Source organism: Nematostella vectensis, chromosome 12 (genome assembly GCF_932526225.1).
Source record: "Nematostella vectensis chromosome 12, jaNemVect1.1, whole genome shotgun sequence".
In the NCBI taxonomy this organism is placed as follows: Eukaryota; Metazoa; Cnidaria; class Anthozoa; order Actiniaria; family Edwardsiidae; genus Nematostella; species Nematostella vectensis.
This window is the reverse complement of record NC_064045.1, coordinates 3866513-3891730: the sequence shown is the minus strand read 5'-3', so window position 1 is coordinate 3891730 and position 25218 is coordinate 3866513. Positions and strand designations below refer to the sequence as shown.

General features: G+C 40.5%; 3 protein-coding genes and 1 long non-coding RNA gene across 6 annotated transcripts; 1 reads left to right on the top strand and 3 right to left on the bottom strand.

Moving 5' to 3' along the window:
• Nucleotides 1–1629: 1629 nt before the first annotated feature.
• Nucleotides 1630–3986, bottom strand: LOC116620877. The gene is made up of 2 exons (XR_004297271.2): nucleotides 3075–3986; nucleotides 1630–2149 (listed from the first exon to the last, which is right to left on the bottom strand). It is a non-coding gene; the product is annotated as an uncharacterized LOC116620877 (long non-coding RNA).
• Nucleotides 3987–4077: 91 nt separating this feature from the next.
• Nucleotides 4078–14549, top strand: LOC5516936 (GATOR complex protein NPRL3). Of its 3 annotated transcripts, none has more exons than XM_032386793.2 (16): nucleotides 4078–4325; nucleotides 5161–5215; nucleotides 5657–5780; nucleotides 6085–6147; nucleotides 6746–6828; nucleotides 7426–7496; nucleotides 8460–8535; nucleotides 9113–9221; nucleotides 9324–9358; nucleotides 9680–9793; nucleotides 10441–10483; nucleotides 11001–11107; nucleotides 11348–11477; nucleotides 12247–12300; nucleotides 12983–13266; nucleotides 13843–14549. In XM_032386793.2, exons 1-16 carry the CDS (start codon nucleotides 4208–4210, stop codon nucleotides 14000–14002), a joined length of 1626 nt encoding a protein of 541 aa, XP_032242684.2. In that variant the 5' UTR covers nucleotides 4078–4207; the 3' UTR covers nucleotides 14003–14549. The 3 variants fall into 3 exon arrangements, with proteins under 3 accessions (XP_032242684.2, XP_001636981.2, XP_032242685.2); XM_001636931.3 differs by having other exon boundaries at nucleotides 8457–8535; XM_032386794.2 differs by having other exon boundaries at nucleotides 4189–4325; nucleotides 5147–5215; nucleotides 8457–8535.
• Nucleotides 14550–16558: 2009 nt separating this feature from the next.
• Nucleotides 16559–17764, bottom strand: LOC5516935 (ADP-ribosylation factor-like protein 4C). The gene has a single exon (XM_001636882.3). The coding sequence runs from the start codon at nucleotides 17653–17655 to the stop codon at nucleotides 17011–17013; it is 645 nt and encodes a 214-aa protein (XP_001636932.1). The 5' UTR covers nucleotides 17656–17764; the 3' UTR covers nucleotides 16559–17010.
• LOC116620876 lies at nucleotides 17672–25166 on the bottom strand. Its single transcript, XM_048719664.1, has 4 exons — nucleotides 24102–25166; nucleotides 23796–23924; nucleotides 20907–21418; nucleotides 17672–20740 (listed from the first exon to the last, which is right to left on the bottom strand). Exons 2-4 carry the CDS (start codon nucleotides 23904–23906, stop codon nucleotides 20605–20607), a joined length of 759 nt encoding a protein of 252 aa, XP_048575621.1. The 5' UTR covers nucleotides 23907–23924; nucleotides 24102–25166; the 3' UTR covers nucleotides 17672–20604.
• Nucleotides 25167–25218: the final 52 nt, after the last annotated feature.

Sequence of the window (25218 nt, the reverse complement as noted above, 5' to 3'; positions counted from 1 at the left end):
AGTATCAGTATATACTTCATAGGGACCGATAGAAGGGCGTGACACTCGGGCCAAATTGAGTCTAGCTCGAGTATCAGTATATACTTCATAGGGATCGATAGAAGGGCGCGACACTCGGGCCAAATTGAGTCTAGCTCGAGTATCAGTATATACTTCATAGGGACCGATAGAAGGGCGCAACACTCGGGCCAAATTGAGTCTAGCTCGAGTATCAGTATACACTTCATAGGGATCGATAGAAGGGCGCAACACTCGGGCCAAATTGAGTCTAGCCCGAGTATCAGTATATACTTCATAGGGATCGATAGAAGGGCGTGACACTCGGGCCAAATTGAGTCTAGCTCGAGTATCAGTATATACTTCATAGGGATCGATAGAAGGGCGTGACACTCGGGCCAAATTGAGTCTAGCTCGAGTATCAGTATATACTTCATAGGGATCGATAGAAGGGCGTGACACTCGGGCCAAATTGAGTCTAGCTCGAGTATCAGTATATACTTCATAGGGATCGATAGAAGGGCGTGACACTCGGGCCAAATTGAGTCTAGCTCGAGTATCAGTATATACTTCATAGGGATCGATAGAAGGGCGTGACACTCGGGCCAAATTGAGTCTAGCTCGAGTATCAGTATATACTTCATAGGGATCGATAGAAGGACGCGACACTCGGGCCAAATTGAGTCTAGCTCGAGTATCAGTATATACTTCATAGGGACCGATAGAAGGGCGCAACACTCGGGCCAAATTGAGTCTAGCTCGAGTATCAGTATATACTTCATAGGGATCGATAGAAGGGCGCAACACTCGGGCCAAATAGAGTCTAGCCCGAGTATTAGTATATACTTCATGGGGATTGATAGAAGGGCGTGACACTCGGGCCAAATAGAGTCTAGCCCAAGTATTAGTATATACTTCATAGGGATCGATAAAAGGGCCTGACACTCGGGCAAAATTGAGTCCAGAACTGGAAATGTTTACCCTGATATTACCTTATTCTTCTTTATTTTCACGCGTCTTAAATTTCGCGAAATTTTTCTCAGCACATTTTGCTTGTCTTTCATTTTGCGAACGCGAAAAAAAATTGTGTATGCATGGGATTTAATTTCGCGAATACGAAGTTCAAGTGACTTCTTTTCTCGTTTGTACAAAAAAATGACGTTAACCAACAACTAAACAGAACCAATATATTGAAACATGGCCAAAAAAATGTTCCTTAGCGGCTCTTTTCTATTAATTCGCGCAATTCAAGTACGTGCGAAAATTAAGCAGAGAGCAGAAGGTAGTTTATGAAAGGTCTCAGAAGTTTTCAATACATACTTGGTTGGAAATCAGATTCTTCATTTATTGATTGACTTCATTTTTTTGTTTTTTTTATAAACGAGTCATTTTTGTTCAAATTGACTCCGTTACTCTTGTTCAAATTGACTCCGATAAAATAGAACTCTCGCCTTGATTCATGTTCGCGTTTATAATTCCAGATCGCAAACCCTTACTTCTTCTTTAGTCTGCTAATATCATTTTTAATACACATTCAAATAGTAAGAAGTAGGGGCATGTGGTGTCTACATTCCTGGTAATTTCTTATAGGGAAAAAGGCGTGGTCTCCTAATTACATGGTAATTTGTCAGATTCCAGAAATTGCTATCTTTTATTAGATTTCAACCTTAACATTATTTTTTAACAAATTAATTTCTAACTTTAATTAACTGACAACTCCAAGCATAGTGTTTAAAATAGTTGCCTCTCAAACAGAACATGTCAAACACAGGTGACACAGATACTGTATATACAGTAGTTTCTTGTCAGTCTCATGTTTTTCTCATTCTGCTTTTAAGAAAAATATCACTGTCTAATATTAAATTTAACTTAAAAGTTCTCTAACTTCTGCTCTATTTTAGGTAGATGGACATCATATAATTCATCAGCAATATCATCAAAGGCCATTGATCTGTAATTCTCAAGGTGTTTGGATTTGATGAGACGCCATTTCATCACAAGGTATTGAGGAGTTACAACAACTGAAGAAAGCATGTTCCACTTGGCAGCAATCTTCTTCCAGTCCAACATGCATTCTTGCATGGCATCAGAATGATAGACAGACCTTATCAATTTTACATGTTTCTGCATCTGTCCATTTCAATGGGTCATTCTGAAAAAGTGATGGGGAAAAGAAAAATTTATTAATACACTCCATTCTGTTTCGTGTACCAACAATCTTACTGACATCCTCCCATTTAATAGCCTTGAGATTTGGATTACTTGTCAAGTCAGTAAAATTACTAAAGGCTCCTTTAAGCCTGTAGAGTTCTTCATCTTTCCATAGCCCTCTTGAACCCTTCGGTGTTAACCATTTATGGTGAATTCGCTTTTGACATCTTCCAAGTATGGCTGCTATCGGTGTCCAATTTGAACCATATTGCTCATGCAATACGAATAGGCTCAACAATTTCTGTACTTATCGTTATCAACAAGTTATGTAAATGTAAGGATGTATTATATATATACTGGCTGCCCTGTAATTCAGCTTTCGCTGCAATAGGGTTAATAAACACATTATCCTTATCCTTAAGTTGCTCAATTTCTTCATTGGACCAGTAGCCAGTCTTTTGACTTTTTTAATCATAAAGTATCTGACAATACACTGAATCCAATGATCTTTTCAGTCCCCCTTAGCTTTGAAATAAAACTGTGTGGTTTTTAAAAAATCCTTCCAATTCATGATTTCATTTCCTAATCTGACAGTTCCAAATAAATCAGATATTAGATCTATAGCACCTGTTTCTTTTTCTATTCTTTTCAAATTCTCTCTCAGATTTTTTTTCTCCTCGTTAGACCATTTTCCTACTAAACACATTTCTGCACACTGTTTACACTTATGGTTCCAGCACCCATGGCTATAAATTTTTGCTTTTTTCTCTCCATTGACAACTCTAGCTTGTCTTTTTCCCCTCCTACGGGTTCTCTTTCTAAAGTCTTTCTGGACTTGTCTTGTTTCCCTTGTAGCCTTGTCCTTCTCCCTCAAAGATCTATTTTTTACTTTGCTTTGAATGAGTGCTTCATTCTTTCATCTCTACCTTTCTTCACTTGTCTTTCATGTCTTGTTTTTGTCTGCTGTTTTCTTTGGCATGTAGGGTATATTTTCTACCCAGATCATTATGTTTGTCCATTTTTCTCACAGAACTCCTCATTTCTTCCCCCAATTTCATTTTATTGTAATTTTCATTTATAATAACATCTTCATCTTCAAACTGTCTTTTTGCACCATTATGACTTTTCTTTCTCTTTTTCTTTGGGCCCCAGCATCACATTCATTACAAAGACTTGTTTCTGCCATCCTTATTTTGGACTTTTCTTCCTTCGTTTCTTTGTGATTTCATTTTCAAATACATGGTCATCTTGAAGACTTGTTTCTGCCATCCTCATTTTGAACTTCCTCTTTTTTAATTTTTTCTCAAAGGTTCCATCATTAGATCCATTTTGGTCACCAGTTTTTCTTTTATTGGGTTCATTCTGATTTTTTTGTCCTTTACCTGACCCATCATTGCCATCATTATCATCGTCACTGTCTAATATTAATATATTATGATGATTATATCCATTCCTATCCTTACATTTTCCCTTTCTCTTTGCACAATCTTCTCTTTCTGTGCTTGTCAATGGTCTTTCTTTATTCTTAGATTTTCTTTCTCTTCTTCTTTGGGACAACCTCATCATATTCTAACCTGTGGATCTAACGGTCTCTTTCGTTTCGTCTCTCTTTATACTACTCATTTTGTCCAGGGCAAACTTTCTTCTCGTTACTTTTGGACTATTGTTAATCGCTTATTCTCACTCTACGATATTTGTTATGTTAGGCTTTTATAAATTATTCTTCTCGGACACTCAATCACAATTTTGATTCTCTCTTCATCACGAAAGGCATGACGGTAGTCATAACACAGGATGACCAAAAACTAGCTTGAAAACATAATATATATGCCAAATAATAAATCCTGAGAAAAGTGTTGAGAAACTGATATGCATAAAAGACTGATTATGGCGCTGTATGGCGCTGGATCCATATCGGATGTCTATATTGTTGTCTTATTTGTATACTTGTAGGAATGCTGTGGTTTTATGACTAGGCCCATTCTCCCCTGATTTCAAGATGGCGGGGATGGTAACTCAAGTACGTGAAGAAAATGTGTAGTGTTTTGATTACAAGAGGATGGATTATTCATCCCGCTGCAGTCCCGTGAGTGTCATTTTGGTAACCGCCGGTAGCCGAGGCCAGAGAGTGCTGTTTCGATATCCTTATCAGTCCAACTCCGACGAAGGCGAAAGAGGTTCGTAAGGGGTCATTTCGTATTTTTTTTAACCATCTATAAGCTTACATAATAAAGGGACTTAGATTTTAACTCGGCTACCGGGAGAGAAAAGGGAGTGAATCAGGGGGGAGTGTTTAAGAGGTTCCACACAAACTTTCCAAGAGAGAACGAAAAACGTATCCAAAAGGTGACTAAAATGTCAACCTAAGGGGGCTAAAGTGCCAACACAAGTCGGCATTACTAAAAAGAGGAACCGCCGGAACCAGCGGAACCAGTATATTTCGCTTAGTTATTGGGGTAGGGATGTCATACTAGGATCACCATTTATTTCCTTTCTAATCTGAACAAAAAAAACCATTCTGTTGTGAAATGCTAAGACAACATCACTAAGCGCAGATGTGCTACGTTATTTCACGCATGTTTGACATTCTTTCATATGCAATTTGTATCCATTTGTATCGGATAATCCATCGAATAAGTAACAAAAAACCCTTGTTTTAGAAGCGCGTCTCGTTAGGGGTAACACATGCAATCATTCGTAGTTTTAGCCTTCGTAGGTTTAGCGTTCCGATTCTGTTGAAAGTTCAGGTTCCGCCGGCTCCGCTGGTTCTGCCGGTTCCTTTTTTAGTAATGCCGGACGCAAGTCGAGGGGTAAAATACTTCTCCTGGGGGGTTGGCTACACAAAAATAAATTCAATGGTGGTACTTGAAACTCCTTATCAAACAGGGGTGGGGAGGGGGGGGGGTTAAGGATTTGAAAAATATGTTTACCTTTATTCATGACTTGTTAACATTTATGAAACACAGATTAACAAAGATGCAAATTCTTAAAATTAAAGGTTAATTGTTACAGAGTCCAGCAAAAGTCATTATGCATTACCTCACAGTAATGAGGGATGCAGTGCAAGGTGAGAAAAATTACCAGGTTGTCATATTGTTTAGGTCATAGATTTTGTTAGCAATTGATGGTTTTCTCAGTCTAGCTTGTAACATGCCGTTGGACCCTCCGCTTCAATGACCTTTTGTGCGACTAAATCCAGGGAGTGTCCAGTTTCTTATACATGGCAAAATCTTTGTTTCTTCAGACATTTTGTTTGAACAGTTAAATTCTTGAATTCTCTCTGAATCACATGCCACCTGTACCCTTTGTTTAGACGTCGTTTATTTGTATTGTATGTTACTTTATTTAGGGGAAATTTAGGGGAACCACATGCTTGCCTATCTTTCTTGCTTGTTGTTATGGAGCTCTGCACACCACAATTTCTAGCAGCAATGATGACTTTGACCAGATGCGCACCTTTTTTGCTGCAGGTCCTTTTTGATCCTTTTCTCTTTTTGTGAACATGCAGGTTCTCGGACAGCACTCTTGCAAATATCCTCACACCTAAACCCATGCTATGTGGACAGAGGTTTGAGCTCAAAATTGACAACATGTTATTTGTTGGCCATCCTATGCTGTTGAATGAATCAAATGTAAGAGAAAACTGCTTTTTATTACTATACACACATCATCATTAGTGCTATTAATTGTTTAAATTAACAGTACATTATAATCGCTACTTTGTCATACATTATTATTACTTTGGGTATGGTATTGAACTCGTGTAAACCCTCACAATTGGTGTGTTTTACAAAATATTTCATCATCTTCCACCAAAATATTTATTATAGCTATTATCGTTTGTTAGCAATTTTTTAAGTATTTGATTTTTATAATAAGTGTGTAAAGAGAGAATGAGAAATATGAGAATGTAAGAAATTATTTGTGCCTTGGTAGAGGGGAGATGGAAGAAAAGAGGAAGTCATGATGAAGCTGTTTAACATCGTCTTTATATTGAAGGTACATGAGAAATCACCTCCCACATAAATGTATTATGTTAATCATTTCTGGCTTACCAAAAACTGGGACTAAACTCTGCCAATTTTTCATCTTTAAGGCCACTCACCCAGTATTTTCATAGGTCATTTTAAAATCACTCTTGCCGTGAGATGTCAAGTTGAAAAATCTCTCTTTATGATTTTTCTGTTAGGCAAGCATGTGATGTCTACATTCCTGGTATTTTAATTTCTTAGTGTTGAAATGGCCTAAGTTACATAACCTTACCTGAAAACAGGGGTGGCCCCTAATCACATGGTAATTCGTCAGACTCAAGTGTAATCTCTTATTAGATTTCAATCAATGTTACTCAATAGGTGCATTCAACATTGAATACAACTTGATGTGTCTCAGCATGAGTGATTTTAAAATAAGTGGGGGTACTGCTATCAAAATACAGTTTAATTAAGTCGCCTTAATAAGACTTTTTCAGTACCAGTTTTTGGTGGGCCATATACATTACCTGGTTAATGAACACCACTATTTGGGTATTTTGATTGATTTATCATTAAGGCAATACTGTTTACTCAATACCCAATATTTGTTTTGTTTCCCTACTTAGGCTGAGGCTGATCCAACATTAATAAGTAGCTACCATGATCTGTCTAAGAGACTTGCAATTGCCTTGAAACATGAGGAAAGAAGGTCAGGTTTGAATCTTCCTTTTGAGTTCAACAAAAAGACATTTTGTTTGCAGTGATGGAGTGTCTAACTTGGTGTAGTAACGATAATGATTAGACGATCATCTTTCAACAGCAGATCAATAGAACTACTGAGCCCCTAATAAGATTTGAACCCTTTGATCTTACCATCTCAGATGACTTCACCCTGAGCCCCAGAGGACTGTCACACTTTCAGGGACGTAGCCAGGATTTTTTAAAGGAGGGGGCCCAAAAAGGCCCATATAAAATATTTTCTACACTGTTTTTTTAAGTAATATCTCATACATTTTCTTATTTTTTTGGCTGCTGGAAGAAGAGAGGGGGGGCTGCCCCCCTGCCCCCCCCTGGCTATGCCCGTGCTTGTGACTGTATTGGTGGGTTGTCGTCCTGTACCTCCACAAGAATTTAGCGCCACAAATTTCATGTAATGAACTGACTGTACCACTTTTTATGATCAGAAATCCAGGCTTTTTTTCTGGGGGTGCCTGCAAAGATCTCCAATCATCCTTTTATTCCCAAGTTCCCTGACTGTGCTGCAACAGATGATCAGCTCATCTTCTTACTCATTGTTTCTTTGAAGGTGTCGTTATTTGACCAAGGAAAGAGAAACAATGCTTGCTGTCCATGATGAGGTCTGTTCTATGCCTGAGGGTAAGTCACTTAACATTTAACTGGAAAAAAATGATTTTTCCATGGAAAAGGGATATATCCACTGGTTCTTGATTCAGAATGATCAACCAGGGGACAGAGATTAATATTTTGCTACAGTAACTGCTGGACTTGGGGTGTAACCATGAGAGAGCATCACCAAATAGCAGTAGTGTCAATAGGTGTTGGATTCCAAGGGAGAAGAGATTGTCCAAGGTGCATTTGGCTTGGTGTCCAGTTAGCTGACAAAGAGTAGAGTTGTTGATCGGCATTGGATGTCAAGGGAGGAGGTTGTCCATCAGTGCTATAGACTTTAGGTAGAAGCTGACAACAAGGAGGGATGTCACCGAGTGCCAGATGTCAAGGTAGATGTTTGTCGGCAGGTGTTTCTTGGCTTGTCGTCTAGTTAGCTGTCAATAAGGAGGGGTCTCAATAGGTGCTTGGCACCTACCATATGTGGATGGATATCTATGGGTCTCTTCATGCTTGATGACAAGGGAGAAGGTTGCCGAAGGTCCCCCACATTATGTGCCCTGTAGCTTATATGGAGTAGGATCGTCGATAGGTGCTTGGTACCTATTTGGATGGACGTCCATGAGTGCTTCAGGTTTGATGACAAGGGAGAATGTTGCCCAAGGTCCCCCAAGTTTGGTGTTACATGCTTAGTTCATATGTAAGGATGGATACACTGGGTTTTTTTGGCGGGGGGGGATTTATGCTTTTTATGTAGATATCAAATTTTCATGTTCAATTTCAATGGATGCAACAAGGGTGCCATCCACCGCTAAATGAAGTGTAAAATTGTACAGCATTGAAGGTGTTTTTTTTTCTGTGAGCTTCTTTATTGTTCTAGTCATTGTGTAAGTTTGTCTTGTAATCTTACTGTATTTACTCTGCTACCACTTTTATTTTTTTTTAGTAGCCATCTTACCCTATTTAGCATGTTTCCTTTCTTTATTGTAGTAGACTGCGCAGAATCACCATTTCTTCATATGCTACCCAAAAGTAAACTTGCTGTTGATTTGAAGGACTCATTTGAAAGGTGGGGAGCAAGGTCTTGTTCCTAAATATTAGGGCATTTTTTTCCCCTATCATTCTAGAATGGGAATTGTTCGTAGAAAATGTTAAGAATGGCATTTGAGTCATTCTGCTACAGGTAGCAGAATGGATGGAATGGCCTTCATTGCATTCCGGAATAGGAACTCAGGATAAACTAACACATGCTTTTTTCTATTCTAATCATTCTCATTCTGGAATCATGTAAAAAAATGTTTCCTTAGTGTTACAGTTGGCTTAGAAATTGAGCCAGCGTTAGAAACTTTTGTATTTAAGTGTTCCCAAGTCATATCTCAGCCAGTGATGACCTCTTTCCAGCTGGTAAGTCAGCCATTTGGGATAACCCTGAAAAAGATGAATTCAGTATAGTCCATACTACGTACAAATGGCAAAAGCAATAAAATAAACTTGTAACAATAAAATAAAATTAAATTGTAATCTCTACAAGTATAAGATTGTGTAATAACTACTCTTTTAGTGGCTCCTACACTGTTGTATAATATACAACAATATTATTGAAGATCAGGTACTGATCACTGATCATTTGTTTTGCTGTGTTCCAGTTTGTGTACCACTGGTGTTGTCCAAATTAGGATCAACGGATGGGTGAATGTCAGTTTTTGCCTCCCGCAGAAGGTCCATAATCTTCATCAGGGAATGCTAACCATTACGGTATGTGAGGCTCATGCTTGCTTTCATATTTCCACATGATTATGCAGCATTTAAAGTGTCAATGACTGCCTGGATATTAATCAAAGTGCTCTCTAATTTCAGCCAAAAGCCATCGAAACATCCCTTGCCTCCATGAGGTACTTTGTAATTACGTTTTTATTTGAGATAAATTACTTCCATATATCTTCCTCTCATTCCCAAATGTCTACTACGGAAATATACTGCTTCCTTCATGTTTCTAAACACATCTTACACCAGCCCTAACCTCAACTTCTATAGAAGAGGTACCCCTTCTATTATAACCATTCCCAGGACACCATGCCCCAACCCACTGGTGTTTGGAATATGTCTTCCTATCCTGCCAGGCTGTCCAAGTGGACCACTTCGCCCTACTCCTAGGGAACTGCCCTTGCCAACACCACAGACATTGATTTAACCATGCTTTACTTTTCTGCTAGGCCGTACCACACTCTTCTGTTTCTTGTGGATGAGGTATCACTTCTTGGGTTACTCCCGGGTGACTGTTCCCCTGCTGTGACTAGGCTTATTCGCATGGCAACCCCTCTCAAGAGGTAAGATAGTGCTGTTGCTGGAAATGAGTTGTTTTCCTGATAGTTTGAGTGTGAAAGCAAGAGAGGTTGGAGTTTGTCTACAGCGGTCTTGCTTTTTTCTTACCACATTTCAAGTCAGTGCGCTACTTCCATTTGGATAGAGTTAAAATCTATCTACTGTATATTAAATTTACTTGCTATATATCATTCTATACATTCAATTGACTTGCTATATACAGCTATTTCAATAAACGTTGTCAGTGCAAATGGCGAATGGCAATTGGCAAATGGCTGTTATAAGACCGTTCACTCCTAATGTGTATAATTATTTGTAAGAATAAAGATAATAAGTCGTATAATCGCAGAAATTATCCACATGTAGAAATTTGACAAGTTTATGTACTTTTTTGATAGAAAAACTGCCATTTGACAATGGCCATTTGCCGTGACAACGTCAGTCTTGCTAGCTATCTACATTTAATTGGCTTGCTATCTACATTCAATTTGCTTGTTATTCAAATGGCTTGCGATCTATCTACATACTGTAGTAGATAGAAATGTTTAATATTAATTTGCTAAAGCATAACATTGCCAATTTATATGTTATCCACACAAGAAGGTTTCGATTGATGGACAAGTAACAAAACAATTAGTTGTTGTTTTTCCAGCTTCACAGCTCTATCACAAGACACAGACATTCCATTGTCCCAGGTATGGTCAAAATAATTTATGCCAAATGATAATTATGGCCTTAAGGTGTATGATTAATTGATTAATTAAGATTTAGACGTGACGTGAAAGGCAAGAATAAAATGATTTTTTTTTTGTATTTTGTATAGCGCAAATTAACATCGAGAGGCATGATCAGATATTCTCCACGTGTCTGATGTTACCTACCAGTTTTAAAATCCAGACTGTGCCGCGTTTTTTACTATAAGTGAATGTCGGCCCTAATCCTAGTAGATGGGGGGATTCACAGTCTGCATTGTTGAAAACCAGGTTTTTACATCTCTAAGCTAAGTGTATACCACTACTGTAAGCTATTTAAGCTATATCCTGTCTATCTTACTGTATTCGACAGGTTTTGCGATTACAGCTCTTCTCTATTAACGTCCGTTATATCGAGGTTCCACCGTATTGCTTTTATTCAACAGCTGTTTGCAATAGCGGCTCTTCTCTATTAACGTCCGTTATATCGAGGTTCCACCGTATTGTCTTTATTCAACAGCTGTTTGCGATAGCGGCGCATCTTGTGCACTGGGGAAAAGCTTCAATCATCTATCCTCTCTGTGAGAGCAATCTTTATGTCGTGGCACAAAGCCTTAATATGAACACGTAAGTGACATCTGGATTTTGGTAGTACAGCTATGGCAGTAATTGATAGTGCCGCTGCATACTTGAGTGTATCTAAAATCAACCTCTTGGCACGGAGTTCAGTAAGGGCCAAAACTTTATTACCCCGGGCATTGAGCTTAATAAGGACCAAAACATTATTACTCCGGGCATGAAGATCTTTTCTCGGATGTGGTGACATGAGCATAAACATTTAATTTACCTTTTATAATTACGCCCAAGGCTCTCTCCTCTGGCGGAGGGATATGCTGCAAGTTTTCCGGGAAAGTCCCTGCATGCAACGCTGGCCGATTTTTCGTTACCAAGCCCCCTGGCGGAGCACTATAATCCCCTGGCCTCCCCCCAACAGCAGGTAAAGGACATAAGTAGCGAACACATCAGTTGCAGTTTTGTGGAGTAAGCCAATGAGAATGCGAGAAGCGTGCTATCTGATACAACGCGCGCTATCGTGGTCACCTTGATAGTTTTTTGAAGTAAGCCAATAAGAATGCGGGAAACGTGCTACCTTATACGACGCACGCTACCGTGGCCACCTTTACAGTTTGGGAAGTAAACCAATAAAGATGCTAGGAACGTGCTGTCTGATACGACGCGCGCTACCATGGCCACCTTGACTGCTTTGTGAAGTAAACCAATAAGGAGGCGGGCAACGTGCCACGTGTTTGCGTGAACTGCACTAACTCACGAGCGCCGGGACAAAAAGGTACTTCAGCGCACTTTAGGACTCGACGAAATTTCCCTAGTCGTAAAGCTCGTGTCCATCACTATTGTGATTATTCACGCTAATTGGTTAATTAACTAATGCTGCATTCACACCAAAACCATTAGTTAAACAAGGTTTTTCTTTGCCTGACAACTTGCCAAGTTTCTCATTGTGTTAAATACTTACTAGCTAAATGATCACTTAGTAACATGTACAGCACAGTCTATTCAGTTTTGTTCATGGTTCTGTCTACTCTTGGGAGATTGAGAATTAAACCAGTTTAATTGAACCACCTTTAAACTGGTTTAAGATGCTGGTGTGAATGCGGTATTAGTTAAAACTTTGTATATGTGGCCACGTTAGCGCGCGTCGCACAGTTTAGTTTCATGTGATCAAATCAAGTGCGTTTTTCCATCAGGCAGAGCAAGTTCAGATGGTGGTGTGGATGTTACAACACAGGCTGCTGATACAGGTAGAGATCAAGAAAGAACTTTATTTTGTGCGTTTTGTTGAGGGGCAATCCTGCTGTCCGGGTCTTCTTCACATCCCTCGGCTCAGCGCCGCCTGGGCGTGACGAGTCAAGCGCCGCCTAGCGTGACGAGTCCAGAACGGCTGCGAGGGAGACTCTGTTTTTCTTTGTTCGATTGATATTTGTCTTAGAATCCGAGCTATTGTTTGTAGGGATAGTAGTTGCTAGCACATTGGTTGGGTTTATATCTTCAAAGACAATTTGTCCCTGACTGATGCCTGCGTATCTTGATCTCGTTGTGCTTATTTTGCAATTACGATTGCTTTGGGTTGTACGCACTTCTCACTGCCATTACGGGCCGGTTGATCGGTTAAACGTTAATTAAGTATTACTTATAAAAACATCCCCAACCAACCAATGCCAACGTTTCGCCCCCTTTGCATCAAATGCAATTTTTCGTAATGATTCGATTAAGCACCCTCCTTTAAATAAGCGCCCCTCACCAATAAGCTCCCCCCTCTCCTCCCCACTGATAATATCCCAACCAAAGCACCAATGGAATGGTGGAAATCTCCCCAAAAAGCGCCCGAAAAATTAAATAAGCTCCCCGGGCGCTTATTCGAATCATTACGTTATTATGCTACCTTTGATTGACATCCTTGACACATTTGATTCTCTGACGCAGCTCCATACCTACATATTCCTGGTACCGTCGGCTCAGCTTGAGCAGCAGTCAGACACCCAAGGGCGCATGCGCGACTGTCGTCGCATTCGCTGGATATTCGGCGGAAGCTTCACCGACGAGCTTCCTGTGTACCAAGACGAGGAGCCTCTAGGGGGGCCTGGTACCAGCTCAAGTCCAGAGTTTGGAGTTTTGAACAGTGTACCTAGTCTGACTTACTCTGAGATGCGGAGCATTCACCGCGTTCCTGCCGCCAAAAACGAGGAAGATCTAAAATTATTTGCCCGGTGAGTGAGTGGTAGATGGGGCAACCCAACTACAGTGGCTGCCTATCAAGTTAGAGGGGCCACATTACATTCGGTTAATAACGTAACAATTTATGATGATTTTTATCGGAGAACGCGGAAAATATTTTAAAATCGTAAAAGCAGTGTGTCCTTTAAAAGTTTCTTCGAGCATATGATTGATCATTCAGAGCAGATGACCGAATAGAAAGTGCAGATTCTAATAGATTCTTTTACCTTTTAACGGTTGAGGTTTCCGCCGACGAAAGTAAACTAGTGCGATTACCAGTTTGGCGTATGTTTGGGTCCACATACAGTGCCTTCGCCTGATGCTGACAAAGCGTACTTCATAAAATGTACCGATGCCATCTCTTTTATAGTTCGTACGCGTTTCATAGCGGCTTTGTCTAGTCCATCGCTGGTAATTAAGTTCCTTCAATTAATAACTGCTGTTTGTGTGTGTGTGTGTGTGGGTGGGCGATAAGGAGGTGCAGGGGCTTTTAGAAAATTCCCTCCGTGGAGATGGGGAGGGTATGGATTTATTGATTGCATTTTCAACGAGTATTACTCCCTGTCCAGACTCGCGCCGTACTTCCGGGGTCGCCACCACTTGGAGGAAATCATGTACTATGAGAACTTGAGGCGATCACAATTGCTCACACTCATGGACAAGTTCCGAGATGTGCTGTATCTATGCCAGCACGAGGACCCTTCCACGGCATGCTTCCATAACCGATGATCGCCATGGTAGTGATGACAATGGTGGTGATGATGATGGTGGTGATGATGATGGTGATGATGATGATAATGGTGATATTGATGGTGATGATGATAACGGTGATGGTGATTATGATCTCAGCTACTGAAACTCATGGACAATTTCCGAGATGTGCTATATCTGTTCCAGCACGAGGATCCTACCACGGCATGCTGATGATGATGATGCAATGGTGATGATGATAATAATAATTGTTTATTAATTATGACGACAACGAAATGCTTAAAAAATGCTAGTGTCTACATTTTTACTTTAATCCGACCTGAAATAAATATAAACTGTTAACCGAGCATCTGAGCTTAATAAGTTATTTATTATATGGCTTTTTTTAATATCTACACGAGAAGGACAACTTAAGCTGCTGAAGTGAATGAAGAAACCCTTTCTGGATTTACAAACCACGAGTGCTCACCTCCAAATCTCGAAATAATGAGTCGATTTGTAAAATGACCATCGAAGAAAAAATAAATATGTAAGCTTATGTAATAAAACAACCTTTTGTTGTTGATTTTCTTGAGTGAGTCGTCGGTCCGGATTTTTTTTTTTTGTAATTACCGCGTTAGAGGTTTTCGGACCGCTCAACAGCCAATCAGCTTTGGCCATTCCACCGGAAGTGGTTGTTGCCATATAATAAAGTGAATTATATGAAAGAAACCAAGCTAAACACCCAAATTGCTTCAAGTAGAGCATTCTTCAATATATAATATCAAGAGACCATACTTCAATAGACTTCAATAGCATTCTTTCTGTTGGAAGGGTGTGGAATTTTCTTAAAAATCTAAAAAGTCTCCAGTTCTAAAATGTTTCTCTGAAATTTGGTTGATAATTATAATGTTTAAATTTTACTTTTAATTTACTCGTTTTGCGGTTGCTTATCTTGCCCTATTACCATTGTGAGTGCCATCCATATTTAATATCGCGTGTAGACACGCCGCAAAGTCAGACGCTAATATTTTTTTCATTTAAGTGAGACATTAAAGCCTTGTTATTGGAGTTACTTCTGCCTTGTGGGCATAGAGCTACAAATCAAAGTGTTTACAATCAAGAAAACTTAGTCAATTCCTTGTTGGAATATTACTTTAGCCTGGGATACCTGTGGTGGATTATCCGCGGGGCCTAGTAAAATTTGAATGACATTTGAATCCGAACAACAAAAGAATGAGTATGACATCTCTTATCAATTAAGAAGGCCCTTGAAGAGAAACTAGACCCCGAAATAGACAGGCACTTTTCTACCGTATTCAAACAACGCGGCCATCTAAAATCACTTCCGCGGCGTAGCCAGGTTTTTTAACAGGAGGGGGCCCAAAAGGGACTTTCAAGGCATTTTCTCCTGTATTTTAGATAATGTCTCATACAGTTACTCTATTTTTGGTTGCTATAAGGGGGGCGGGCCCCCCTTCATTTTTTTTTTTCGAATGGCGGTCATATTTTCGGTGTCCTTCGTTTGAGTAGCGTCCCCGGTAATAACAAAAATGTTAATTTTCTATTTATCATCGATAGTTTGAAATTAAATAGAAAAGCATTAAGAAATTTCATTTTCATTCTCATAAAACACAACTCAAATTGTATGTGAGGAATGCCTCCGTTTTCTTAGAAAAATGCTTTTTATTTTGATGTGTTTCCTGTATAAAAGAAGTAAAAAGAAATTTTCTTTCAGCTAACGTTTTCCCATTACGTTTCATTGTAAGCATTTCAATAATCTACTATAGTACAAAAATATAATTTAAATTATACATGTGGGGAAGTGTTGACTGCCGCAGACCTAACGTCTTTTCTGTGGTTTTTATTCGAAGCATTTTGTAGAGCGGAACTAGAGCGGTCATTTGAATCAAAATTAGGTTATAAGCTCTGTATTTTAACAAGACACAAACTAAAAAAGAATTTTCTGTATATTCTCTTTACTTTTCTAAATATTCTCGGTGAAATCTAACAGTCACCTGCTGAAGAATTAAGATAACAATTTCTAATCAGGGCACGCAAGCTCTTTTTATTTTCAGTTTCTATGCTTTTTATTGGAAAATGACCAATCCACTGACAATGAGTGTATATAATCTCAACATTAATAATTAACTTTAATGGGCTTATAATTTTAAAACATTCTTTCTTTACCCCCCTACGGCGAAGGCATTTACTTAAAAAAAACTAGATCATTAAAAGAATTTATTCAATAGTATGTATATATGTTATCAAAAGTCCCTATTGTTTCCAGGAAAATAACGAACAAATACCTTATACAGCAAATTAGATTTTCTTCAAAATAATTTTTATTTGTTTTTTAGAGCCATAACTGTTTTCCATTCATTTGATGTAAGAGTTTCGGACCCTGAAAATTTGAAATAATTTCTTATTTAAGAATATGCATGCTTAAGATGAATGGTAGAAAAATTGTTGTGTATGCAAGTTTTTATGGTATTGTTTCATAAGAAGTTTTTACTCTAGATTATTATTGTATGCTATTCGCATTTGTAGAGCTGTGAAATTTTTATGTGACATTTATTAAAAAAGAGCTTGGCATTTTGAATAAAATTGGGATTTATTATGTTTTGACCAAGTTATTTTACAAATTATTTATTTACAAATTGAACGCAGGTGGTGGTTTTATGAAAACTCTGTTATATACTAATTGTGCGTATGTAAAAAGATATCATATTTCACAATTTCATTTCAATTCTCGAATTCAAAGGAGTTTTTTTCACATAGGACGTATTTCGCTACACAAGTCGAAGCCTGTGTTCCTTATACTAATATTAATATATTAAGATTGATAAAGATAAAATAATATATTTCAAGAATAAAATAATATATTTTACATGTGCCAATAAATAAACACCGGCTGAATTTAACACTTCGTCTGAATTTAACACAAATTGAAGTGAAGCTAAATTCACTTTAGCCAATGACGTTAAAAAAATATACTCAGAAATCATAACAAATTCTTCTTACTATTTCTATTAATGTATTGCCTCTTAGAGAATATTATTAATAGAGTTTGTCCTTGAAGCAGCTAAACTTCGCCGTTTTCTATTCGCTTTAGCAGCTTTCAAGTCCAATCTCCACTGAACAATCATCTCGGATAACGCGCGAAGTCCATCTAATAATCCTTCACCAAGCAAAGCGGAACATGGCTGAACAAACCATAAATGCCTCGCATTTAAATCGTGTAAAGATAGCATGTGAGTTATTTCCCTAGGTGGAATAGCATTCGGGCAGTCTTGTTTATTGGCGAATATTAAAATAGGAGCACCGTTTAGTTGCGCAGAATTCAGTAAATTGAATAACTCGTCCCTTGCTTCTTCAAGTTTTCCTGCACTTGTGCTGTCTACAACATAAATGACAGCGTCCGTTTGCCTGGCATACGCCTTCCAAAGTGGTCTATTTTGCTCTCTTCCTCCTATATCCCATACTTTGAACCGTATTCCTTTAAACGGACGAATAGTCTCCACGTTGAATGCCGTTGTAGGGACTGTATTAACGTATTCTCTAAACTTATTCCGGTACAAAATGGAGGTTTTGCCGCTCTTGTCCAAGCCAAGCATAACAACGTGAAACGGTCTCTTCAACTTTAACATCGGGCGGAATCGACGAAATGAAACCACGAACATATTACCCATTTTCAGTTATTTTTTCTAGCTGCAAAAACAGTGTAAACAATGTAACGTTCTTGTTCGCTTGGCACTTGTAGCTCGTTCGTGACAGAAGGTCGTGTTATAACCCAGTTATAAACTACACACCGTAACTCACGCGTCGAGAAATATTCCTTGAACTCGGATAGAAAACAGCTTAAAGCTAAATAATTCGCCGCTGAACTAAACGTAACTGATAGTTTCAGTTTCCCGCGTCGATGTTTCTGTCATCCTTGCAAAGTAGAGTTTACCGAAAGGATCGAACAAGCTGTATGCAAATATCCCCGTATATTTAGAACCATTCGATTTCATTGGTGCGTACTGAATAAACAAATATTAATTTGTTTCTGCTTTTTCAAATGAACGCCGGAACGATCTCACCCGTTTTGCATAATACTAAACAGCTTCGTGCACGGCACGAGTAGTATATTTTCGTAAAATAAACCGTTTAGATCAGGTTACAATCTGTTGACGGGTCATTTATCAAACTATCAGTGATGCATTTGAAGTAACCCAGATATCAATGCTTTTTTCTTGAGGGAACAATGCTTACAAAAGCAAATAGCCAAGACTAAACTACGAGCAACCGCATGCTTTGACTGCGTGTTTTCAATATATATCTCGACCTAAATGTTTTAAATAAAAATTGTCAGATTTATTATCTTGCGGAGTCGTAATTTTCATTTCTTTTTTCAACCCAATGCCATTTAAAATTGTAAGTAACCCAGATATCAATGCTTTTTTCTTGAGGGAACAATGCTTACAAAAGCAAATAGCCAAGACTAAACTACGAGCAACCGCATGCTTTGACTGCGTGTTTTCAATATATATCTCGACCTAAATGTTTTAAATAAAAATTGTCAGATTTATTATCTTGCGGAGTCGTAATTTTCATTTCTTTTTTCAACCCAATGCCATTCAAAATTGTCGCCTTTGATTTTGTTTTACTTTGCATTGTTCGTTCTTTAAAAGCCTTTGAAATCGTAGAGTGGCCAGTGTGTGGTGGTATTTATATTGAACAATGAGTCCGAAGAACAAAACCCTTCGAAGTAGCAGAATGTTTTTGGTGGATTAAGTTCGGTCATTTGTCAGAGTTTGTACAAACCGCATTTTTGCGCATCTTAAATTTCGCGAAAATTTTCTCGGCGCATTTCGAGAGTCTTTAATTGCGCGATCGCGGAGAAAAATTGTGTTTGCAGGGATTAAATTTCGTGAATTATTTGAGGTTCAAGTTTTCACAAGAAAATAAAGGTGACCGACACCTGAAACAAGGCCAATATAATTGAAATAAAAAAAAAACCCACGCGCTGTCCCTAAGCGGCAGCTGAATTTGAAATACATGTCCTCACATAAAGATGAGCCTTCAACGATTTTTCTATCATTAATTTTCGCGAGATCAAAGTTCGCGGTCTTTATTTTTCGCGAGTCTTTAAGTTCGCGATTTTTTTTGCAATCGCGAGAAACGAATTTAAGTACGCGCGAAAATTAAGCAGAATAAGGTAGTGAATGATTTTTATTGAAGTAACCAGGCCGCTCATTGTCTCGATCATAGGGGGTTTAGTTATGGGAAATGAGTTGACCCCGGATGACTCTACCTACAGCTTAACGTTATTAAACTAAGGGCTGATTTACCTGAAAGAACAGAAAAAGAGAGGATACCTTTCCCAAAACTCAGAAAATCAAACCCTTTCCCCTAGAGAAGGATATTGAGCGGAACTTTTAGGGGAAAGCCAAGGAGAGGCCCGTGAGCTCGTTTTTCTCAGAGAATATTCGGGTCAATGTGGAGGCAGCAGGCGCCTCGCCAATGGAAGGGGTTGTGCTAGCTGCTAGTGTTGAGGCTGTTGTGCCGGCGTTCATTACTTTGTCTTTTTGGGTGTAGTACTCCGCTGTTACGACTGACGACCAACCAACATGTCGAGCTATTTCCTCGTAAGGTACTCCAAGTAGTGAGAGAGTGATGGAGCATCCGCTACGAAAGCTATGCATCGTTTCCCCATTATGAATACCAGCCGACTTAAGGTGTAAAGAAAGTCGGTTTGCTATTGCTGAACCCACGAAGGGATCGTCTGATACTTCGTTGTTTTTGGATAGAACTCGAAACAGATAACCATACCTCAAGTTGATGCCCATCAAATCACATAGTTTTATATAGACGGTTAGGTTTGACACGAGGAATACCTTGTTGTCTAAACACTTTTTTATCTAGAAGGTGTTGGATTTCCCACCACCCCTTAGTGTCTTTCCAAAAGTGTGACAGAACAAAAAAGCCTTGCTTGTCCGGGAGTAGTGCGACTTCTTTCGTGAATACCCTGCCTAAGTCTGAGCCCCCATCCCCAGTATAAAAGTCTAGGCAAAAGAAAGCCATATCGCGCACATAAGTGTAACGTTGGGGCGCGGTGCAGCTCGGGGAAAACACTAGAGATTTAAGGTATGCGCACAGTTAAGACATCTTGTCAAAGAATGTTGGAACAGCCTGTTTTTGGAAGATTAATGCGCTAGCTTGTTCTTCGCGAACGGAGGAAAGGTACTGTTTTACAGAGTGGTGTGCGGCTGGGTTACCTACTCCGAGCATGTTGTTCCATTCGCCCCCCCTTCCTGCTTCGATAAAGATGGACCTTAACTTCCCTATAGTGCTGTCTACTGTACCTGCTGCTAATCTGCTAGGGCATGCTCAGTGACTTTTACTTGTAGATCCAAAGTATTTGCACTTTGGAGTGTGTATTTTGGTCCTCCCCTTACGGTCTTTATAGACAAGAAATCTCGTTATGTCCGAGGGAGAGGCAGATGTGAGAGTTTTTTGACAGGGGAGAGAGTACAAAAAACGCTCAAATTCTACTTGGAGGCTTGCTTTTTGTTTCTGATATGGCTTTTTGCGGATCTTCCCTCGCAGATCGTCGAGTCTGTTTTCAATGGCTTCAAGATTTAAGGGGACTTTTGTCATTTTGCCTTCATGTTGCTCAGTCTTTCTTCTGTAGCCACAGCGCTGACAAAAGGCGAATGTCTAATCGTTGGGGTAGCTACACTCGGGGCATTGAACCGCCTGGACCCACATTCTCGGTACGAGGGGCAGGACCTAAGTGGAGAAGGGGGGTGTGAATCGTGAGAGATGCGCAAGGAAAAATAAAAAGAACACAAAGTAATATGCCTGTTGCTAGAAATATATTGTTAACGGCAAATAAATGAGATATTCAAACATTGACAGTGATTGTCTACGGCGTGTGGGAAGCCGGTGTACTTACATTTGCACAAAGCGGAAAACCCACAAATCCCATTGTAAAGGCTTCTCGATCCACGCAGCGTTACTTGATTTGGACGGGAACAGGAGGGTGTGTTTGTTGCCCTTGATGCCGAGCTTAAAGGCTGCAGTGGAGTTTTGCGTAACAAGGGGCCACCAGTACTTTCTTGGAGAAATGTCCGAGGCGATAAGGGTGTAAGTACGCAGCTGCGAGGCTTTGAGGTATCTGACGAGAGGGCCAACAAGTGTGAAAGGGAGAAAAACGTACGCGTTTTCCCAGGGTTCGAGGTTTTGCGAGAAAACATTGGTTCCTCCGGCTTCTGCGCATGGGAATGGAGAGAAGAACCACAGACGGCGGCCCGATAGGTCGAACTTCGCGTTTTCTGGTAGGGATATCAGGTCGACGGTATGGGGGCCAAAAGCTGTTTCTACTGACGCTTGTGGGCTTAACATGGTGTCTAGATCCGAGAGGGTGCGTGAGGGGGCGTCGGCTGGGTTGGCTTCTGAAGCAATGTACTGTAACGAGATTGAAAGGTTTTTACCGGCGGAGATCTCGAAGATATCCTTCATTATGTTCGAGATCTTAAGGGATCTGGAAACCTGTCTGCCCCAGCTGTTAACCAACACGAGGTTATCTGAAAACACATCTACTCTGGTGTTTCTGTAAGGACCCAGCAAGTTCTTCAGGGTTCCAAGGAGAGCTAGAGCTTCCTTTCCGGGATTGGTCGCTTTCGCTCACTTTTGTCCCAAAAACCCCTGGTTTCCGCTCGCTTTCGCCCCAATAACCCCTGGTTTCCGCTCGCTTTCGTCCCAATAACCCCTGGTTTCCGCTCGCTTTCGTCCCAATAACCCCTGGTTTCCGCTCGCTTTCGTCCCAATAACCCCTGGTTTCCGCTCGCTTTCGTCCCAATAACCCCTGGTTTCCGCTCACTTTCGTCCCAATAACCCCTGGTTTCCGCTCACTTTCGTCCCAATAACCCCTGGTTTCCGCTCACTTTCGTCCCAATAACCCCTGGTTTCCGCTCACTTTCGTCCCAATAACCCCTGGTTTCCGCTCACTTTCGTCCCAATAACCCCTGGTTTCCGCTCACTTTCGTCCCAATAACCCCTGGTTTCCGCTCACTTTCGTCCCAATAACCCCTGGTTTCCGCTCACTTTCGTCCCAATAACCCCTGGTTTCCGCTCACTTTCGTCCCAATAACCCCTGGTTTCCGCTCACTTTCGTCCCAATAACCCCTGGTTTCCGCTCACTTTCGTCCCAATAACCCCTGGTTTCCGCTTTAGGCATCCCAGGCACAAAAAGGCAACCGCCCCATGCGAAATTTGAGGCACCTGAGTACAAATGCACCGGCAGGTGAGTTTCGTCTCTCCATGATAAACGTCCCTGCCAATTGTCTAGGAAGCGCCAGCAGGCGATTTCTGGTACATTTCATTGGAGTAGAGCTTTGCCGCCGGCACAAGGAGGGCAAATGAGGTGGTTTTCCCTGAGAGCTTTTTGAGATTTTTTAGAGAAACTGTTTTCTTGTTAAGGATAGTTTCCCTCAGTTGAGCAAATTTTTCCTTTTTGTATGGCGGAAGAAAAAAGGCTTGCTTGATTGAGTTACACAGGTATCCCAGGAATCGGACCTCGGTGGTGGGGACCAGGCAGCTTTTCTTTAGGCCGATAAAATAACCGAGAGAAATGCAGACCGAGCATGCGATGTAGGCGGCCATCTCAGCTAGCTGGAGGTTGGAAAAAGGCTGGCGGCTGCCTATGTCCTGGCGGGGTAGGTGTGGCTGACCTACATGACGGTCGTCGATGTACTGGGCACATGGTACGTCGAGGGACCTGATGTAGCTAGTTGCCGTCATGCCAACAGTATTGTACACATAGGCGCTTGCTTTCCAGCCAAAGGGGACGGTGGTATAGGTGAAAAACCATCCTCCCCACTGGAGGCCGAAATAGGTAAAGGACTCGGGATGGAGGCGAATGTGGTCATACCCACTTTTGTCGTCAAAAGTGCACTGGTAGTGAGTGTCCTTCACTGACGTAACGGGTGAGATTCGTCAGGTAGTCCAACTTAAAAGGTGAGTCCTTTATCCACAAGTTCAGAAATCGCTCGTCATGACACATGCGCGGCTTGTTAGGTTCGACGGTTATTTGCATTATAAAGTAAAGGGGGTCTACCTCCCCGACTCGTCCGACAATGTTGAGTGAGCCGTTAGGCACCCTACTCCATCACAAGTGTGGCGTGAGAGTCAAAGATGGGGGTGGGCGGCGCAGGAGGTCTCTATTGTATGCCAGGGCGGTATCCACTGATTTCCCGTCGGTTAGAGCTTTAAGGCGTGTTAAAGCCGCATTGTCACCAGTTTACTTCCGGTCGATTACGTAAAAATCTCCGATGATTTTTAACGGAAAACGCGAAAAATATTTCAAAATATTGAAAGCAGTGTGTTTATTGGAAGTTTCTTTGAGGATGTGATTGATAATTTAGAGCGGATGGCCTATTTAATATCTCGGATTTTAAAAGATTCTTTTGTCTTTTAACGGTTGAGGTTTCCGTCGGACCTCCGGAAGTAAACTGGTGACAATGCGGCTTTAATTCCTTACGAATATCTTCAAGAGTTTTGAATAACTCCAAATTAGAGCTTGACAAACAAACCAACAAATGTACGAGAGTTTTGAATAACTCCAAATTAGGGCTTGACAAACCAGCCATGCTACAAGCATATACGAGAGTTATGAATAAGTCCGAATTAGGGCTTGCCAAACAAGCCAACAAACGTACGAGAGTTATGAATAAGAAGACAAATACTCAAAAAAGCTAGGATAAGTTCGGATTGGGCTTGACAAAAATAAATAGCCGCTATATGAATAGTATCGAAAGGATAATAAAATATTTTATGTTAATACCTCGTTTCCCTCGGCTCTCTCTGGCTCGACAGGCGGGTCCGCTGGAACGGCGATAGCAGGATCAGCCAAAGCAGCTAATTCTGCTGCTGGAGGATCGTGTAGGGCAGCCATTTACAGAAGTACAAAAGTCTGAAAATAGAACGAGAAATGCGAGGAAGCGGAAATGTGTATCCGAAGTACTTACACCAGGAAGTATGGCGCGGCTAAGAAAGTCCTGAAAAAACTCTAAAATGGACATAAACGTTTGCAGAAGGGCCGAGGCGACGTAGCAAAACATAGGTAAAGAGAAATCTACTAGCGACTTACCGGCTTACGTATCTTCTCAGTAAAAAGGCGAAGATTCGATGTTAGAATTTCTTTAAATAAGACGAGACTTGTCAAAGGAATGCTTCTTTAATAAACAAATACCAAGATACACAAAAGGGTTATGCAACCCTCATATTTCGAGACCTTGCGGCATTATTATTCAATGAAAATAGTCCCCGGAGCTCTTACAGAGACTTCTGTCCGGGTTTTCTGTGGTCGGTAAGAATTGTGACGGCCCAGGCAAAAAAGTATAAAGAAAAAAGGAGAGCCGAGAGATAGAAATTGGAGGTGGAAATTAGAGCTAGGAAAGAACGAAGCAGCACTAGATAATAAATAGGGAATTAAAGCAACGACGACCGCAACGCGAACAGCGACGGCAAAAAGAAAAAAAAATGGAAAATTCAAGCCAGACGTGAAATGTACTCGAAATTAATTCTGATTCATTTCAGCCTTTTCCCTTTCAAGTTTTACGGTATAGCTACAGGTCCCCCCCTTCTAGTATCCAAAACTACAGTCAATGTACGAGACGTTTTGGGCCCCCTCCTGTTAATAGTCTTGGCAACGCCGCTGAGCTAGACCAAAGGGCTGAAACGTGTGCGCTGAAAACTAGACTATATCCTTGTTCGCTATGTTAAAAATAAGGTTTTAGGCTTGTCTCTATTTTTTGGGGGACTATAAAAACGAGTGAAGTTTATCAAAACTTGTTTAGAATTGAGCGCAAAGCATGAAAACGTTTTGGGGGTTACGTTCTCTCTGCCGTCGGCGTCCAAGTTGCTTGGCGCCCATCCTCGAGTTAGCGTCACCCTAAGCTGATAGAATAAGCGCCTCCCCAAATAGGGGACGGGCCATTAAAAAAGTGAAGTGGGGGAAGGTTAGGAACAAAATCAATTCTTACACGATGAAAGGCCTGGAAAAAATGCATGCAGCCAAAACCAGAAAGAAAAAATGCATACAACGATAAAAAAAAATTATGCACGTCTTGAGAAAAACATGCACGACTGAAACCTTCCACCCCTCCCCCCCCTTCAATTCACTTTTCTAATGGTCCGTCTCTATGCAACTCCCCTACCCCCCCCCCCCCACCAACATAGTACGTTTTTATTACCAATCTTCCACC

Bases quoted from the DNA above. Each gene is read 5' to 3' on its own strand.
- LOC5516936 (XM_001636931.3), top strand. From the start codon at position 4,208: ATGGATTATTCATCCCGCTGCAGTCCCGTGAGTGTCATTTTGGTAACC. The intron at 5,216-5,656 runs GTGAGAAAAATT...GTGAACATGCAG, and splicing joins AATGAGGGATGCAGTGCAAG to GTTCTCGGACAGCACTCTTG. The intron at 7,497-8,456 runs GTAAGTCACTTA...TCTTTATTGTAG, and splicing joins GGTCTGTTCTATGCCTGAGG to TAGACTGCGCAGAATCACCA.
- LOC5516935 (XM_001636882.3), bottom strand. From the start codon at position 17,655: ATGGGTAATATGTTCGTGGTTTCATTTCGTCGATTCCGCCCGATGTTA.
- LOC116620876 (XM_048719664.1), bottom strand. From the start codon at position 23,906: ATGGCTGCCCTACACGATCCTCCAGCAGCAGAATTAGCTGCTTTGGCT. The intron at 21,419-23,795 runs GTATTAACATAA...ATCTCGTTACAG, and splicing joins AGAGAGCCGAGGGAAACGAG to TACATTGCTTCAGAAGCCAA. The intron at 20,741-20,906 runs GTAAGTACACCG...TTCTCCACTTAG, and splicing joins GTTTTCCGCTTTGTGCAAAT to GTCCTGCCCCTCGTACCGAG.